Below are 16,779 nucleotides of genomic sequence, written 5' to 3' on the forward strand. Positions count from 1 at the left end.
AAATATTTTTCGAGATATATCGAGAAAAGCAAAAAACCGCTCTACTATAAACAGTGGTTTCACCCCTTAAAACCGTTTTTGGGCAGCTACAAAAAATATCTAAATTCATCTTTTTACTCCCCCTACATATGTGGAAAGTTATATTAAAATCAGAATTTTCCACTTTGCGAGGTTTCCTTGTAAGTTGGTCGGGCGACAAATAGCTGACGATCGCTTCAGTTTCATGGACATACATAAGTCTTGCAACACAGGAAACGGCTATTTCAGCCTGTAATTTGACTAACAATCGACGATATATTCTGACTTCAACATGACTAATTGTCTACAGACATATGGGTGAGATTTGATTGGAAATCGTAGCGCCGGATCGTATCCGAGTCTTTTATTGTTAATGCGGTATTATTTATGATTTAATGTTCTGAAGAAGGCCAAGTATGGCTCGAAACATAAACTAACTCGATTGTATATTATAATTATTAAATATAATTCTAACATCCATTAATGTTTGAAATTGGCCATTGTTCATTACTCAGCTGTTGCTTTATCGAGCGTAATCATTTCGTTATATATTTTATACTTATTTTATCTTTATATTTACATATTTCTCCAAGCATGGTATGTGAGATAAGCATCTCCTGAGCTCAAACAACTCAGCAGCATGTTCAGTGTATTACAAGTAAGGACAGAATCCAGTTTAAGATATATACTTAAAAATCCGATTTTCAAAACCAATAATCCAGTTTCATTTTTTTCCAAGTATATGATATTCATAAGAAATAATATTTTATACATTATACTTACAAAGTAATCACATTAATTTGTTTCAAATTATAGAAGGAGTATAGGTACTTGCAGAATTATTCGAAATATACTTTTAAGTAGTTTCTATCGTAAAGAATCGAATCTTTTACATGTAATACTTGAACTTTAAGAATAAAGTTGTTAGTTTCAAGAATGTGTAAATATGTAAAGATTTTAAATAACTTTTATTCTATATTTTTAATATATTTTTATTATATTTAATTTCAACGATTAATAATCTAATATTTTTAATAATCAAAAAATATTATATTAAAATAAAATTATCACTTTATACAATTTGTTTTTTCGGTACTCATAAAGAATTTGAACCTACTTCCAGGTTCGAGTCTACTTGAAAGTATCTGCTTTTATTTTTCGAAATAGTCATAGTCATAGAGAGTTTGAAATTACATCAACAAATTCGAACTTACTTCTAATCGCTAATTATAAGATCGCTTTTGCTACAGTTGTAACCTGACAGCAGATTGGCACAAAATTCTGACAAATTTACTAAATAGACAGGATATATCGGATTTTTATCGGATTGCTTTATAATTATTTAAATATAACGATTTATTAATATATTACAATTTCCTTTTATTTATTTTGTTTACATTTAGTATTAAATGGTAATTGCAATATCGTTATCTTAATCACTATACCAAATTATTTAAAATTATTTTGTGTCACAATTACAAAAATTCAGTTTAATTATAATATAATTTTATATCCAGAATATAAATAAAGGAGAAAATCAATTGTTAGCTTTAAAATGTCGGAGATATTTAAATATTGAATGGAATAATAACAAATACGTCCATATAAATAAATATTAAAAAAAAGATAAAGATAAAGATGAAGAGATTATGAAAAGATATAAAAGAATTCAACTTTATGATGATTGAAACTTCTTAAGTGTTATTACTGCGGTTATCAGTGCGCGGAAATTCAAAGAAGATTTGAATTTCCCATAGAGAGAATCGAGATGTGTCACGCACGTGCTAATGTTTGCGTATGCCGGTTCATATAAACAAACCAGTGTGTTAGCATAAAAAAAATTAAGCGTGTGAGAGTTTCAACACGACCATTTTATCGTAAGACGCAGCGTGCATAACATTAATGATCGGCAAGACAATTAAGCAAGAATAACTAGACAGAGAAGGGTAACATTAGCGTCTATTATACCGCGTCTCGCTGATACTCGCATGGATAAAAGGCACATAGACCGAATGTTTCGCCGAGAAGAGATAGATGAGACTAGATATTGAATTGTTTTTCTCGTGCTATTTCCCTCGCTACTTCTGATAAGTTTGTGCATATGCATATAAGTACTAAGTACTCGTTATACATGTGTGTCAAGTTATCAATTACTGTACTAGCATTTCCTGTAATCTATCTTATTCAAATAAAATCAATAAATTCTACAAAGCAGATTCAAAAAGAAGGTATGCGTTTTAGGCACTTTAGGGAGCACGAGAATCACGAGATAATTGGATTCATTGTTTGTCAGTATCATTTGCTGAATCCGAGAAAAGTGGCCAAAAAAATCGTAGTATCCAGGAAAAGTTTTTAAACACATTTTATATATATATTATACCGAAGAAAGCAGGTTGATTTTATCACTTTCTCAACCCATCTCAGCCTCTTATTATATTTTTATTAAAATCATGGCTCTACTTGTATTAAATAAGATTTTGTGATGAAGGCTATTATTATAGAGTATCTATGAAATAAAATATGGATCGGAATAATAGGGCCTACAAATGAATGTTTCTCGTACTCTTATACCAAAGATTATGGATTTGACTTTGAAATCATATAATAATTATATGCTTTTTATGTTTTTTTATGTTTTAAAATAATCTAAGCTTTTTTCCTTTCTCATCAGGACTTGGGTTCTACAATAATTGCTTGATAATGATGATTGAAGAGTAGCCGTAATATTGCTTGCTAAAATAAATTTACCGAATGTTTTGCAATTATTAGTAGAAAAATGTGGTTTAAACCGACAAAGATGTCAATTTGAAAAATTGAAAAAAATATACATTCTTATTTTTCCTCGAAGAATTTCTAATGAAGGACTCCGAAACTTGAGTGGTCCGTAACTTTCATTGGCAAAATCTTACATAGGAAATTATTTGTTTGACGGTGACTACGAGATCGAGATGATAAATAAAGAATCTCATCTGGATAATCGAGATTTAAATATATTTGTCCGAAAACCCTTATTTGTAAGAGCTAAAATAAAAGTACGTCTTGTTACATTACTTGTAAACAATACATATACACATAAATACGTAGCCTAAAGTAACTCTACCATTACAGGATCCAAGTCCTAATGAGAAAGGAAGAGGGCTTAGGTTATTTTAAAACATATAAAAAACATACAAAAAAACATATAATTAGTTATGACTATATGATTTCAAAGTCAGATCCATAATCTCTGTTACAAGAGAAAGTACGAGAAACATTCATTTGTATATATAGGCCCTATTATTTCGATCCATATAGTATTTCATTTCATAGATACTCTACAATAATAGCCTTCATCACAAAATCTTATTTAGTACAAGCCATATATGATTTTAATAAAAATATAATAAGAGAAATTTACTGAGATGGCTCGAGAAAGTGATGAAATCAACCGTTGCTTTCTTCGGTATAAAATGTGTTTACCCTCCTTTCGAAATTTGCTCAATTATATTAAAATCCGTGGGATTGGAGGGATAAATTACAATTTATTTCAACATATCATGATCGTGAAAGTAATGGAATTGTCCCAATTTTCATTTGCCTCTTGTAAGAATCTTAGACGGATTGAAAAATAGGAAGAAATGCAAGGAAAATTTTAACGATTGTGCATAAGTGTGTATTTAAAAACAATTTTTAATACCAAAAATAAACGAATAATTTATATCAAATATTTTTAGTTGCTCATTATTAGGTAATCTTCACATAACGAATGACAAAGAATAATTACAATTATCCTTAATGGCGGATAGCGAGTGTTAACGACAGATCATTGCACTGCACTTTTCAAGAATTCGATGAACATTTAAATTAAAACGGACGGAGTTTTAATAATACAGGATACGGAGGATAATGATGTTACTTTTGGTTGGCGACGCAAAAGAGAAGAATAATGAAGCGGTTTAATGAGAAAAGTAGAAGGAGGTTAAAGGAGCAAGAGCGCAACACAGTCTGTTATTACAATAACTGCACTGGTTCTATTATTCGATTATTTGCGATTCTTTCATCGCTAATGCGCTCTCATCGTCTCTATCATCGGTCCACGTGATTAGTACTTCTATAAAATACTCAAGCGTATTCATGGTGCTCCCAATTCATCTTATCCATAATTCATTTTATTATTCTATAAAATAAGATCTACTTCTAATTAATGAATTTTTTTATTACTTTGAAGTAGGTCGATCTTCTTCGTGATACTAATGTCGAAGATTGATCATTTCTGGGGATTTTTTTCATTTCTTGTTAAATCCATTTCTGTCGAATATCGATTGTCTAATCTTCTTAGTCGAGTTTTAAAAATTCTGTTCTATTCAAATCTCTCGACTTTCGTTTCAATCCAAAGATCAAAAAGAGATGTCGAAAATAAGCAATTTAAGTCCATGAATTCTCATCGGTTTTTCGAATCGAAACGCCGAGTTCCTACACAGAAAAAAATAAATGTCAAATCAAGACTTATATTATATACTCGTATATACGCAATAATGTATATTCTTCTTATTAAGAATTTCAACTTTTTATTTTAATTTTTTTTCTTCTTGGTTGAACTACATAAATGACTTCATTCAAGCAAGTTTTCTTCGTTTAACGCAATATAATCTCATTTCAAGATTTCCACGTTGAAATTAAAGATATTTTCAAACCAGGAATATTCTTTATTTTTCTGTGTAAACAAATAATTTCGCTCGCGCGTCTGTTTGCGTACTGATCACCGTTACGTCGACATTGTGCTTCATTGATTGCAAATACAAGCCGCAAAGAGTGCTCGCGGTAATGGGTACTAAAAGCCGCACGCGGAGCACTGTTTGGAGCGACGAAAAATACAGCGTTAGTAGCCGCTCCGATCCACAGGTGCGAACCGCGCGGCGGGCAATGCACATCTTGTAAACGCGCGACGCAGAGCCGTAGCCCGGATACGGTCGCATCGTAGGTTTCATGAATGTTTCATCGATACGCGATGTATATAACTGTATACCCTCCCCAAGTCTTCGAACACGTAACAGCAGCCAGACGCTCTCGCGCTCGCGCTTCACTTAATGGAATTTACGATTAGTCACGCCGCCGTGTTTCACGGCCGCGACTTTCGTAGGGACAACAACAGTGACACTTTACTATCCCGTCGTTACCTCATCACACATTGCCGGCCACATTTCCCGTTTCGAAATCACACGGTGCGTCACGTTTCGTGGCCGTTCGCGTGGAATTTTCGAGCAACGACTGCGGCGGTGGCGGGCTTGGTTTAAGTAACGCACACTCGCTCACGCTTCGAGCCCTGACTCTCTCGCTCTCTTTCTCTCTTTCTCCCTTTCTCACCGGCGTCATTACAGATTAGCGACAACAAGTAGCATACGCTGTAATATAAAACAAAGTGCTACCGTGTCGCGTCTCGCGCAGTTCGTTGACTTTGCCGTTGACTAAAGCCGTTTCCGGAATTCTGACTTGGAGGCTGGACCTATTACAGTTACGCAGAGCCAATTTATACGAACGGATGTTAAAGATAACAAATAATTATCTTGCTCTCGAGAAAGAATTATCTTGCTCTCAAGAATTAATGTTGACATAAGTATTACGAAGGCCCTAAAAAGTAACTTGGTTTTCCAAGAACTTAATTAAATCACACGGAAATAAAGATACCAAATGTACCAAAGTCGGGTTTATCGTTGGTTATAGCCTTATCTGAACCGGCATCAAATGACGCTTAGAGTACAAGTTTAAACGCTTCTGGACGTTGATACGAGCATTTCAAGTTCACCAAGATCCAAATAGTAGCTTACTTTCCTAAGGCATTAGTTAAGTCATACTGGAACAAAAATGCCAAATATAATTTATCGAATCTATCGTTGATTAATATGATTTAAACTAAACTGTACTAAATGATCGACGCAAGGGTGCAAGTTTAGCGCTTCTGGGATCGATCGGGGCGGCGGATGGACGATCGGAAAAGTGCACGGCGCAAAAAATACGAGCCAAGACCACGTTAAATCGTTTATGAGGATGTCGCTGGGATGCAAGAAACGCTAGCCTCCTAGTAGCTTGCCTGGCCATCCGATTCGAGACCGACACCTGCTCGGTAGGCTCCAAAGTCACCGTAAAGAAAAGCGTGGCGCGGAATGTCCGTCCGCCGAGAAGAAACTCTTCGGGATCGTTCACGATCTCGCCGCCTCTTCTATATCTCGCCGTTCCGCCGCAACCGAGAATTTCTTCCGCTGCGCGAAAGGTAGCCGTGTTTTATCGCAGTGGAAATAAGCGACTGTCTTATTTGCATAAATTAAACTTTTCCGAAGATATTGAATATAAAAGTAAAACATTGAAAGTAACGATATAATATTTTTAATACGATCCAATTATATCGGTAATCATTGTTACTTAATGATTTTGTAGTAAAATAGATATGCGCCAAGGTATGAAAAGGATATTATTGCATAATATTATTTCTTTTTTAAATAAAGATATTATTTTGTCATATAAATATATTTTCATGTCGCATATCTCATATAAAATTTAAATTTTCACACGTAAAAATGTACTCTTAAAGTATGTAATGAAAGAATAATATTAAAATAACGATTTTATTATTAAATATGATGGCAGATCTAATAAATAATCGGTTTAATTTGTATGTCGGTAATATAACGTGATATAAAAATAATTACAAACTGACAGAGTATCATATCTTTATATTGGTGTAAAAAGTATATGTTATTTATGTCATTTTATATGACCATAAATAACAAAAGATACAACCATTCATTGATCGTCTATCCTAATTTTACCATCCAAATTGTATTTATCGGAGATCCGCGTATAAAAGAAACACGCGTAACTCGATGAAAAACTGGTGTTATATTTAGATCGTCTTAATTATGATTTCAAAACGCTGTACCGTCATTTCATTCGCTAGATGGAATAAGATTTCTTAATATGATTAGCCTTAAGACGATCTTCGATATAAAATCAGACTACGAATATCGTCCTAAAAGTCAAAACGTTCTCTGGACGCTTTATTGTCTGCGATGCTATTCTATTCCTCATTTCTTCCCATTCGCTCGTATAATTAATTCGTATCGTTGACTGGTAATTGGCTTCGAGACGAAATGACACGGTAGAGGCACAATGCGGTACCGGTACACATATAGGTACACGCGCGCGCAAAAGAAAGATATTCTGAAATCAAACAGTAATAGGCCGAACGGTACAACGCATTAAAACCGCGAGCGGAGAAAAATATTTTCCATTAGCGCTCATTGAGAGCGGGTCGGCCGCTGGCCGGGTGGTATACTGTAAAATAACGCGTGCACTGCACCGAATCACATCGCAACGCAACACAACGCATCTACATCGTGCGTGCGTGCGTGCATGCATGCGTGTCGATGACGGTTCGCGTTAAACAGGAGTGCGTCTTTCGCCGCCGCGCCGGTCCGCAAAGTTATCCGATCACGAACATGCCGGAGCAACTCGGAATCGCCAGCCGGCTGGCTGGATGGATGGATAGCCGGCCGGCCGCCGGAGAATAACATTTGTTTGAAATTGTAACGGTGTTTACAGCCGTGTAGAGAATGCCGCAAACCGCAGGCTGCTGCGTCTGTCAAGGCTGCGTTATTACTCGCAGCGATCAACCGCGGCCGGATTAGCCCGATTTCGGCGACGCCTGTCGCGCGTACATCCGCGAGAATTTGAGGAGTTAAGAAGATCCTAAAACTGTCTCTAATACCAGCATTTTTACTAAACGTATATTTTTTATTGGCTTTATGGATTTAAAACTTCTTCTCTAAAGTTAAAATATATGTACTAATGCATTCCAACACAGTCGATTTTATACCGAGAACGAAAATAATTTCAGAAATTCGCAGACAATAAGACGTCGACTCGTGACTTTGCTTCATATAAAAATTCTACAATTTATTGTTACAAAATGAGACGGTCATGGAAGATGGATTACATCAAGAAATACGGTTCTCAGAATTAGAATTAGACCTCTAACAAAAAAGTTATGCGTGTAGATCTATATTATCGTGCAAGGTACTATAATTGTTTATCCTTGTCTATATCTTTGTCCATACAAGGACAGATATAGGCCAGTAACATAGAAAACGTTCGAAATTATTCGACATTTTTAATCCCGTTTAGATGAGAACGCTTTCTCATCGGAGTTCGGCTTTTGGTTTAGTTAGGATTTAGCTGGAGATTGATAGATCGAAGAGGAGGTTCGTGTCAGGCAGACGCGAGTCGGGCTGCAAATGACACCGCACGAAGACGCGAAACTTTTTTGCAGGGAAAACTAATGATCTCGATCATTATCTGGATTCTTCCTGGGATAAAAGTACATGAATTGCACGTACTTTCGCGCGGTAGAAAAAGAGTGATAAATCACGACTCATAATTGTGCCACAACGTACATTCGACTGTATTACACAATGTAACTGATTATGAAAATAATTGCAAATAATAATGCGATCGAAAAGCAGCAACAAGAAAGATTAATTGCGTGACCAAAAAATTCGTAGTAAGCTTCGCCAGTATTTTCCGTTCTAGTTATAATTTGAATCTTTTTATATACTCTAACTTTCTCCACGCTCAAATTTTAATAATAGATAAGTCAAATTTGGAAAAGTACATGAAATTTACAAAATATTATTATTATAGGCTACAAGTTCCAAGCCTGACTATAAATAGTGTTCTTCCCTCTAATTGCTCGAATTTTATTTTTCCGATGTTTACTACATTTAGAGATCGTCGTCCGTAGACTGAAATATACAAATGTGTAACTGTTACCGTATTAAGATGAGAAAAGAAAATATTCTCCCGCGAGAAAGAATTCGACGGCTGAAGCTGGCGCTTGTTGACAAATTCAAAATGGGTTATTTAGAGATATTTTTACTCTGCAAATCCAAGTGTGTTATTTTTAAACGTCTAAAAATGACACACTTGACTGAAGCTCTTTTCACATGTTTCTTCATGTGTTAAATTACGTCATTTAACGATTGAACGTATTAATTTTTAATTTAATATGATTAAACATGTTAATTTAACACATAAAAAAACATGTAAAAAGAGCTTCAGTCAAATGTGTCATTTTTAGACGTTTACGCGTGTAAAAATAACACACTTGGATTCGCAACGTACCTAAGCCGCAAACGGTCTGGGATATACCTCGCTCACTTATCTCGCAGTAATGAATTGGGCGTTTGGTACGTTACCCCGGGGTAATGATTACCGGAGCACCGTCCTGGAACGATCCGCTACCAACGATCCATCGGGATTTCTATCCGAGTTTCGTCGGCAGGATCGATCGCGATCGAAGATAGAGATAACCGAGCGCGCAGGATATACCGCGAAGATCCACGAGGAATTTATGCATTAACGAGACCACGCCAGTCCGCGGCGTATAGCTTTTTCCCGCGGCCAATTTTGCAAGCGCACTTCCGCACGAGGCTCTTATCCGCTCGCGCGCTTCGTTTCGTTCCTGTTCTTGTTAGGCCACCTAGCACCTCGCAGTTCTCGCGCGGATTCTCCATTTGCATTCCGACGTAGTCCACGCCGCGCCACTTCCTGTTCGCCAAAGCGACGTTTCTTCGCTCGTTTATACGCCTTTCGAGTCGTACACCGCAGCGATTCCACTTGCGATGCGCCGTAAAATGTTGCGTTTAGCCGGCCGCCGATTTCTCGCCGTTCTTCTGTCCGGCGGCTCTGTGTCAATTTTCTTGCGTGTTGTACGAGCTATTATTATCAGGACGGATTAGATCTCACCCGCTTTCCAAGCGCAACGAGGACACGCAGCTGTGTTTATTACATTTTTCAGAAAATGCGGAAGATGTTTGCTTTAGTAAATAAAAAAAGATACGTTTCGCTCTATTTGTCATCGCGAGAAAACGGAATACGCGAAAAAACCGAGAAGGAAAAAGGAAGAAATGATAGCTTCTAACTCACTAAACGACTTAATCAAACGTTTGCCTTAAAAAAAAGTGTTTATATATTTCTATCAATTATCCAGAATATCTGAAAACTATTTTTAATTGAAACATCCATTGTTAAATAATTAATCGTGTCGTTTCCTGTCCAGTAATGATAAGACCGATGTTCCGCAGAAAGAAATATAAAAAAAGACAAAGAAAGAGAAGATTTATCTTAAGGCTAGTCTACACATAACGTTCAGTCTTGCATGATAAGTTTGACGACGCAAAACACGCGGATGTACACTAATCATGCTCAGTCTTTCGCTTAGTCTTTGGCTCAGTCTTTCCAAAAACACCATAAATGAAGCACCATTGATTTTACGATAATTTTATTATGCGCGCTGAGATTGAGAAAAAAGAAATTTGCGCATTGCTTACAGTGGTCTCGAAAATTAATGGTTACTCAAGAAGGATAGATTCTCTCATGTCAATTTGCTCCGCGAATTACGGCAGGACTCAGAAGATTGGCGTAATTATATTTACGTATGGATATGGACACGTACTGCAAACTATTAACGAGTAACCCCAAATAAAAAAACAAGACACTGCCATGAGAAGGGCTATCATCCTATGAGAGACTCACCGCAAGATTAAGATTTTTAGCGACTGGGAGGAGCTTAAGTATACAACTATAATTTCTAAACAAGCTCTAAGTTGCGGCCGAATTTGACCGATTAGACGGATGTGCGTCTACATGCAATAACTTGTCTGCCGTCTTGCTTGAAAACAAAGCTCCAGCTCGTCCGTCTTTTGTGAGGTCGTCAAACTTACCGTTCACGCGTAACGTTTTGTCTGATCGGTCTGGCATGATCATGCAAGACTGACGACAAAACGTTAAGGAGGGTCCACATTATCGAGCAAAACCGCGAGCCGAACTTCGCCGCGAACCGATCATGCGTCCACATTATCGAGCCGACGGACTCGCGCGAGGCTCGCGAACCTCGAATCGAACATCAGTGCGAACCATCGCGTACTCACCCCACGAATCTGCAAGGATTTTGATGATACGCGGTTTGGCTCGCAGTGTCCCACCAAAAGTCGGTATTCTGACGAAACATCAAAAGATGCTTTTTATGATCAGATTATACGCTTTGTCGGGTGGTAGACTGGTAGTTAAGCTTCGAGCTAAACAAATAATGACAAAAAACAAAAAATGAACGATGAAAGAAAACGTGAGTAATTGCCCAGTCACTGTATTTGATTCTATCCACGTATGTGCAGTCTACACGACTACTGGTAGACAAAATGGAATGGTCTGATAAAAAATGTTTAAAATTAATTAGTGATTATGAGCAGAAAAGATTATTATATACGGGACGCTAAAAATCCCGAACATTATAACAATTAAAAAAATGCATATTTATATATATTTACAATCGTATTTTTAACGTTGCAATATATATTATAAATTTATTGCGTATTTATCATAGATTTAGAGTATGTTTATGCAATATTAAATATAGTTGGTACCACTCTAAATATAGTTTTATGGTTTGAAAAGGAATTAAGCTTTGAGTACAAGAAAATAATAAAAGCACGCATATGTATACACATATTTAGTCGTCTTTTCCTGTTCTCATACTTTTTTTATAAGAAGAAATAAGTAAAGAACTCGAATGTGATAGTGACATGTGCAAAAAAAAAATGACGACATTATTGCAAAAAATAAAAAAAGTATGGAAACAGGAAAAGGTGAGTGAATATATGTATATGTGCTTTTACTATTTTTCTGTATTCAAAACTTAATTCCTTTTCAAACCATAAAACAAAATTTAGAATTAATATTGCATAAACATACTCTAAACCTGTGATAAATACGCAATAAATTTATAATATATATATTGCAATGTTAAAAAATACGATTGTAAATATAAATATGCATTTTGCATACATGTATTAAGAATTTATATAAATTTTATTATAAATTTCAATATGAGATTTGACTTCAAAAAATTTTAACTCATGTTCGCGGTTCGCGATGAAGTTCGATTTGAGGTTCGTCTGCAAGTTCTGCTCGAGGCTCGGTTCGGGACTCGGTTCGCGGTTTGGCTCGATAATGTGGACCCTGCTTTACGTGTAGACCAGCCTTTAAACTATATAAATATTCTTCTGTTTATAAAAGCATTTCAAAAAATGTTTTTTATAAATAAATGGTTACTGATAAACGTTACTCCTAAACGTTCAAAGCCAAGCAAGGCACTTTGAAGGAAAAGGAAAAACTAGAAAGGAAGAGAAAGTTTATATGATAAAATTGTGACAAACCTCTCCTCTTCCTTTCTCTATCTATTTATCTTGAACCTTTAGCGGCTTTGTGAGCTGGATGCAGAGCTTTACTGTACAAATGTTCTGTCACGGAACGCACTGTATCGACACTAACATCAATCAAAACTAGTATTGTCTTAGAATATGTAATTCGTATCTGTCTACGTTAGTGTAAAATAATAACGAAACAAACTGTGTTATCTTATAATTTATTTATATACAATATATATAAACTCGAAATATAAATAGAACAAATCTGTGTAAGTAGATTATTTGAACAATATTTTAAATTAAACTACCCATCGAAGCGCAACTGTCTTCGTCTCCCATCTTCGTTTGACTGAAACGAGATCGAAGACGAAGAAGACGAAGAAGGTGGCGGAGGAAGAGGAGGTAGCTCAGAAGACAGGGAGTCCAAGACCGTGGCGAGGAGAAGGTGGGAGCGCACGGGCCCCGTGCCCCGTCTTGGCCGCTTTTCCGTTCCTCTTGCTGCTCTCGCGCCAAAAGCCAGACTGACGGGGGTCCGTTCAGTCTCGTTTCAGTCATCCACACGCACGCGTAGACGCGCGTCACATCGCGGAGAAGGCACCGGCCGCTACACGCTTGTTTACATCCTCTTCGTGCCGCCGTCACGCAACCAACCCCCTTGTGGGCAACGCGCTTAACGATCGCGCTCGTTATCGGCGGTGATATATGCGCGTAGTACGGCCGCAGGTGAAGCGGGAAATCGATTCGACTCGAGAGGAGCCGCGTGGCCAGCAAAGCGGAAATAATGCACGGAAATCGTGGGACGGTCCTCGTCCTGTACACGATGATCAATTGCCTGGTGAGTTGTCGAATTGTACTCCACGAATGTACTCTGGATTTTAGTCTCTTCCGGATTGTTTCCGGGGTCGTTCGCCTCCGAAGCGTTTGCGTGGGCGACTCTTTTGGCACGTGGACGCGACTCGACATAAGATCGTTTGTAACGCAGGTGTATCTCGCGTGTAACGTGACGCCGTGATTACGTCGCACGGATCGCACTTCGGGACATCGAGATAGCTAATATATTAGTCGGAGCGGTAATCGACGCCAGTCGCTACAACATTAGAACATGCTTATTATATCGTTAATCGTATCAGTGTAAATTGTACCACCCTGTAAATGTCTAGATTCACCCCTCGTAACTTCGCACGTGATAGGAGATAAACTCGAATAAAACAATGATTAAATTATGACATTAAAAAAGGCCAATTTTATCTTAGAAAACCGTATTAGGAACTTAGGGCGGCGGTGTGGTCTAGTGGTAGAGCGCCAGACTCGTAATCTGAGGAACCAGGTTCGAGTCCACTAGAGCCATGAATCATGGAAAAGTTTTTTTCCGAAAAAACCGCGCCCCTCCGTGCAAGGTGCGGAGAAAACTGGGCTCCGTCTTTCGGAAGAGACGTTAAACCGTTGGTCCAAAGGAGGAAACAGTAAGGTAGTGGATGAATTGGAGGTTAGGGTTGGGTACGTCCCTTCAAAACACCCTTTAAGGCCCCTTGGGGTATATAAAGTAAAATTCTTTATCCGTATTAGGAACTTCTTTTCTTTGGACAACGTATCGTTTCTCGAATGTAATCGCCGATCTCCCGATCTGTTTACCATGCGATGCGATGTTCACTTCTCGCAATGATGCGTGAAAAAACTATTTCTCACTCGCCCACGATGATCGGAAGTTTAAACGACTTTGCCATTATCATTCCTGTGCTCATCCATCCGCATGATAAAATGCAGACTGTCGAACCGTTGTAGATACTTGTTTATTACACATCCCACGTAACGAATACACAGGTGGAAATCTCTTTTAAGCCACCGGTACCTCTATACTCTTCACCGAGTCAAGGTCATTCTCGGCAAGATTGAAATTCTATTAATGTCAGCTGTAGACGCGAGGTACATGCGAGGTACGCGAGACTTTCTAAGCGGCTGAATTCGTCAAAAAACCCTTGATTATCAATGCCGGACAATTCCGCGGTTAAGGACCCGCCGCAACGGTCTTCCGGCAGGACTACGTTCGTCTGCACGCATGTAGAATCACAATAATTCTTACCTGACCTCGTGGGTCGTTGGACTCTGACACGTCGACCGGCGTCGAGGTGTCGTCGTTGAATATGCGAGTGGTGTTAAAGAGGAATGCATTCCGGGTCGCGGCGCGGCGGCTCCCCTTTGCATTATCGTCCGAGGCTCCGTAGCGGGAAGCAAATATTTTACTTTAAAACGTACGTACTAAGTGTACAAGCAAAGTGTAGCATTAATATTATTGCCCTCATGCCTAACCCGCTTTAATAACCGCCATAAAACTCTTGCGTATTGACGGTCGCGAATAGCAGAGGCTGCATGATAGCCGTCTCTTCTTACGCGTTACGGTATCGCGCCTTTTACACCACTCACTTTTTCCGTAAGAAATGGATGTATTACGGGAACTCGTTTTCACTCGTACGGAATTGATTGTTAATTTCTTATTTACTGCCCGATTAATTAATACATCTGCTTTTGCGATGACAACTTAATGTAATTTTCTTATTGATCGAGTTTATCAATTGCGATATTGAGTTCGTGATATAGATGAATTAAGCACAAATTTTATTTTGGAGATTTGTTTTAAACGCGATACGTTCAATAATATTCTATAATTTATTTATTTAGTTATTTCTTACTGGGCCAAAAAATTTACTTAAGCGCATATTCGATATGCAATTTCATCTTTCTATTAATGCAACGAGTCTCCACGCGTCCGCTCATCGGCAATTCGGCGTGCCGTGTGGAACATTGAATTAAACATTAGCCGTTCTTTTATTAGACCGATAGCGGGCGCGTTCGCACGTGCGTGACATATCGAGAATTGACTCGCAAAAGAGCGCGTCTATGCATTTCCGTTTTGTCGTCGTGAAAAAAAACTTCAGAAATATTGAATTGCAATAGACTCGCTCTGTTCGACTGCATATATTCTTATTTTAAATGCACCAAGTGTCATATACATATAAAAGCTAAGCTTTGAAGGAAAAAGGGAAGATAAAAATACTTTTGAAAGTACTGCTAGAAAGCGAGACGCACTTTATGAGACCTGAATAATTTTTAGGGTATCCTGCACGGTATATGTTTAACCAGGCAAACATTAAAAAGCACGTACCCCTCGCGTTGTCTTATCCTAAATAAATATAAGAGACATGAAATATGGAATACCAACGTCGACAGTTTAGTTTTCTTCTTACAACAGTCATTTGAAACAAATTCAAAGCAACGTTCTACGCTGATATTATACATTAGACGAAAATAGTCACGGTCTATCTGAAATACTCTCTTACGATACATCTGCAAACGACATACTTTCAGCTTTCAGATACATTCTGCCATTCAAAACCAAAGATCCAGAAAACGCAATTGTTTCCATATCGCGCATGCAACTTCTCGGCATTGTGGAACAAAATTATTCCACGGTGCTCACACAAGATCGAGCCCGAGTTTCATTAGTTTCCCTATAGATCCACCCATGCTAACAAGAACAGACCCATTGTTTTCGTGGCCAGGGGAGGAAAGGAAGAGGTGAAGGGCTGGAGGAAATAGATCGGCCACGACCACGGAGGCCAATTTGCAGGCAAACAGAACTCCGGAGAGCTCCGCCTCCTCCTAGTTCCACGCAACGGTAGTTGCAATCCCATCTGTAACGATGCGGCTGAATATTGGCTCGTTTCTTTCCTTTTCCTCGCATTATGCAGGGTACCTTCGCCTTTCGAGTCTTTCTTGCTGCTGTCGCATCTGTTACTGCGAGCGACTTCATTCCGCGAGCAGTTCCACGAGACCGATATTGATGCCCCCTTATACAGGATGTCCCAGAAAAGATATCCAGAAAATGTGTAGGATAGATCGAGCAATCGAATCAAATTTATTTGAAAATTTTTTGACATTTTTTTAGCAAAGATTTGATTAAAAAGAGTTGTCTTTCTTTATAATACTGAGAGATTCAAGTTTTGTTCAGACAAAATCTATTTAGCTTTATAAAAGTAAAACCGCGATATTTTATTTGTTTATAATTTAAGAATTATTATCTTTTGCCATTTTTTTTAACGAAAGGTCAACTCTGAGTTTGTGAGAAAATCTGTATTAAAATAAAAGGTGGGGATCTTTTATTTTAAGATTTCTTATTTATTTCTAATACATGAAATTATGGATTACTTTTTATTCCATAAAATTATATATTTATTTCTCAAGTTTCGTAAAACACCTTGTACGCAGGAACGATTATCTGGAAGATAATCCTAGCAGAAACAAATGCGTATAGTTAACGAGAAAATTGCTCCAACTTGCACTATTTGCATACGAAAAAGATTGACAGGAATATGAAAGATTAGTGCAAGAAGGTTCACCTTGAGAAGATTGCAGATGCAGGCAACGGTAATTAAGAGTACCACGAGTCGAGCAAGTCATCTTCAGTTTTTGCGGTTTTTCTTCCCGACGAGTTTTTCCCAAGTACGAACCTTTTTTCCCCCCCTCCCCC

The 16,779-nt window shown here is 37.7% G+C and overlaps 1 protein-coding gene across 2 annotated transcripts in view; it reads left to right on the forward strand.

The window, feature by feature from the left end:
• LOC112465910 overlaps positions 1-16,779 on the forward strand; it is a 42,904-nt gene that overhangs the window by 9,122 nt on the left and 17,003 nt on the right. The window contains exon 1 of one of the 2 annotated variants that reach the window (XM_025033712.1): positions 12,770-13,089. The exons of the other annotated variant lie outside the window; for it this stretch is intronic. Coding sequence (XP_024889480.1) covers positions 13,036-13,089 — 54 coding nt within the window. The 5' untranslated portion in view covers positions 12,770-13,035. Of the gene's footprint in view, positions 1-12,769; positions 13,090-16,779 lie in introns of those variants that run through there. 2 annotated transcript variants of the gene reach the window in all.

The sequence above is a fragment of the Temnothorax curvispinosus genome, unplaced genomic scaffold, assembly GCF_003070985.1.
Source record: "Temnothorax curvispinosus isolate PA1 unplaced genomic scaffold, ASM307098v1 QBEX01015644.1, whole genome shotgun sequence".
Classification (NCBI taxonomy): domain Eukaryota; kingdom Metazoa; phylum Arthropoda; class Insecta; order Hymenoptera; family Formicidae; genus Temnothorax; species Temnothorax curvispinosus.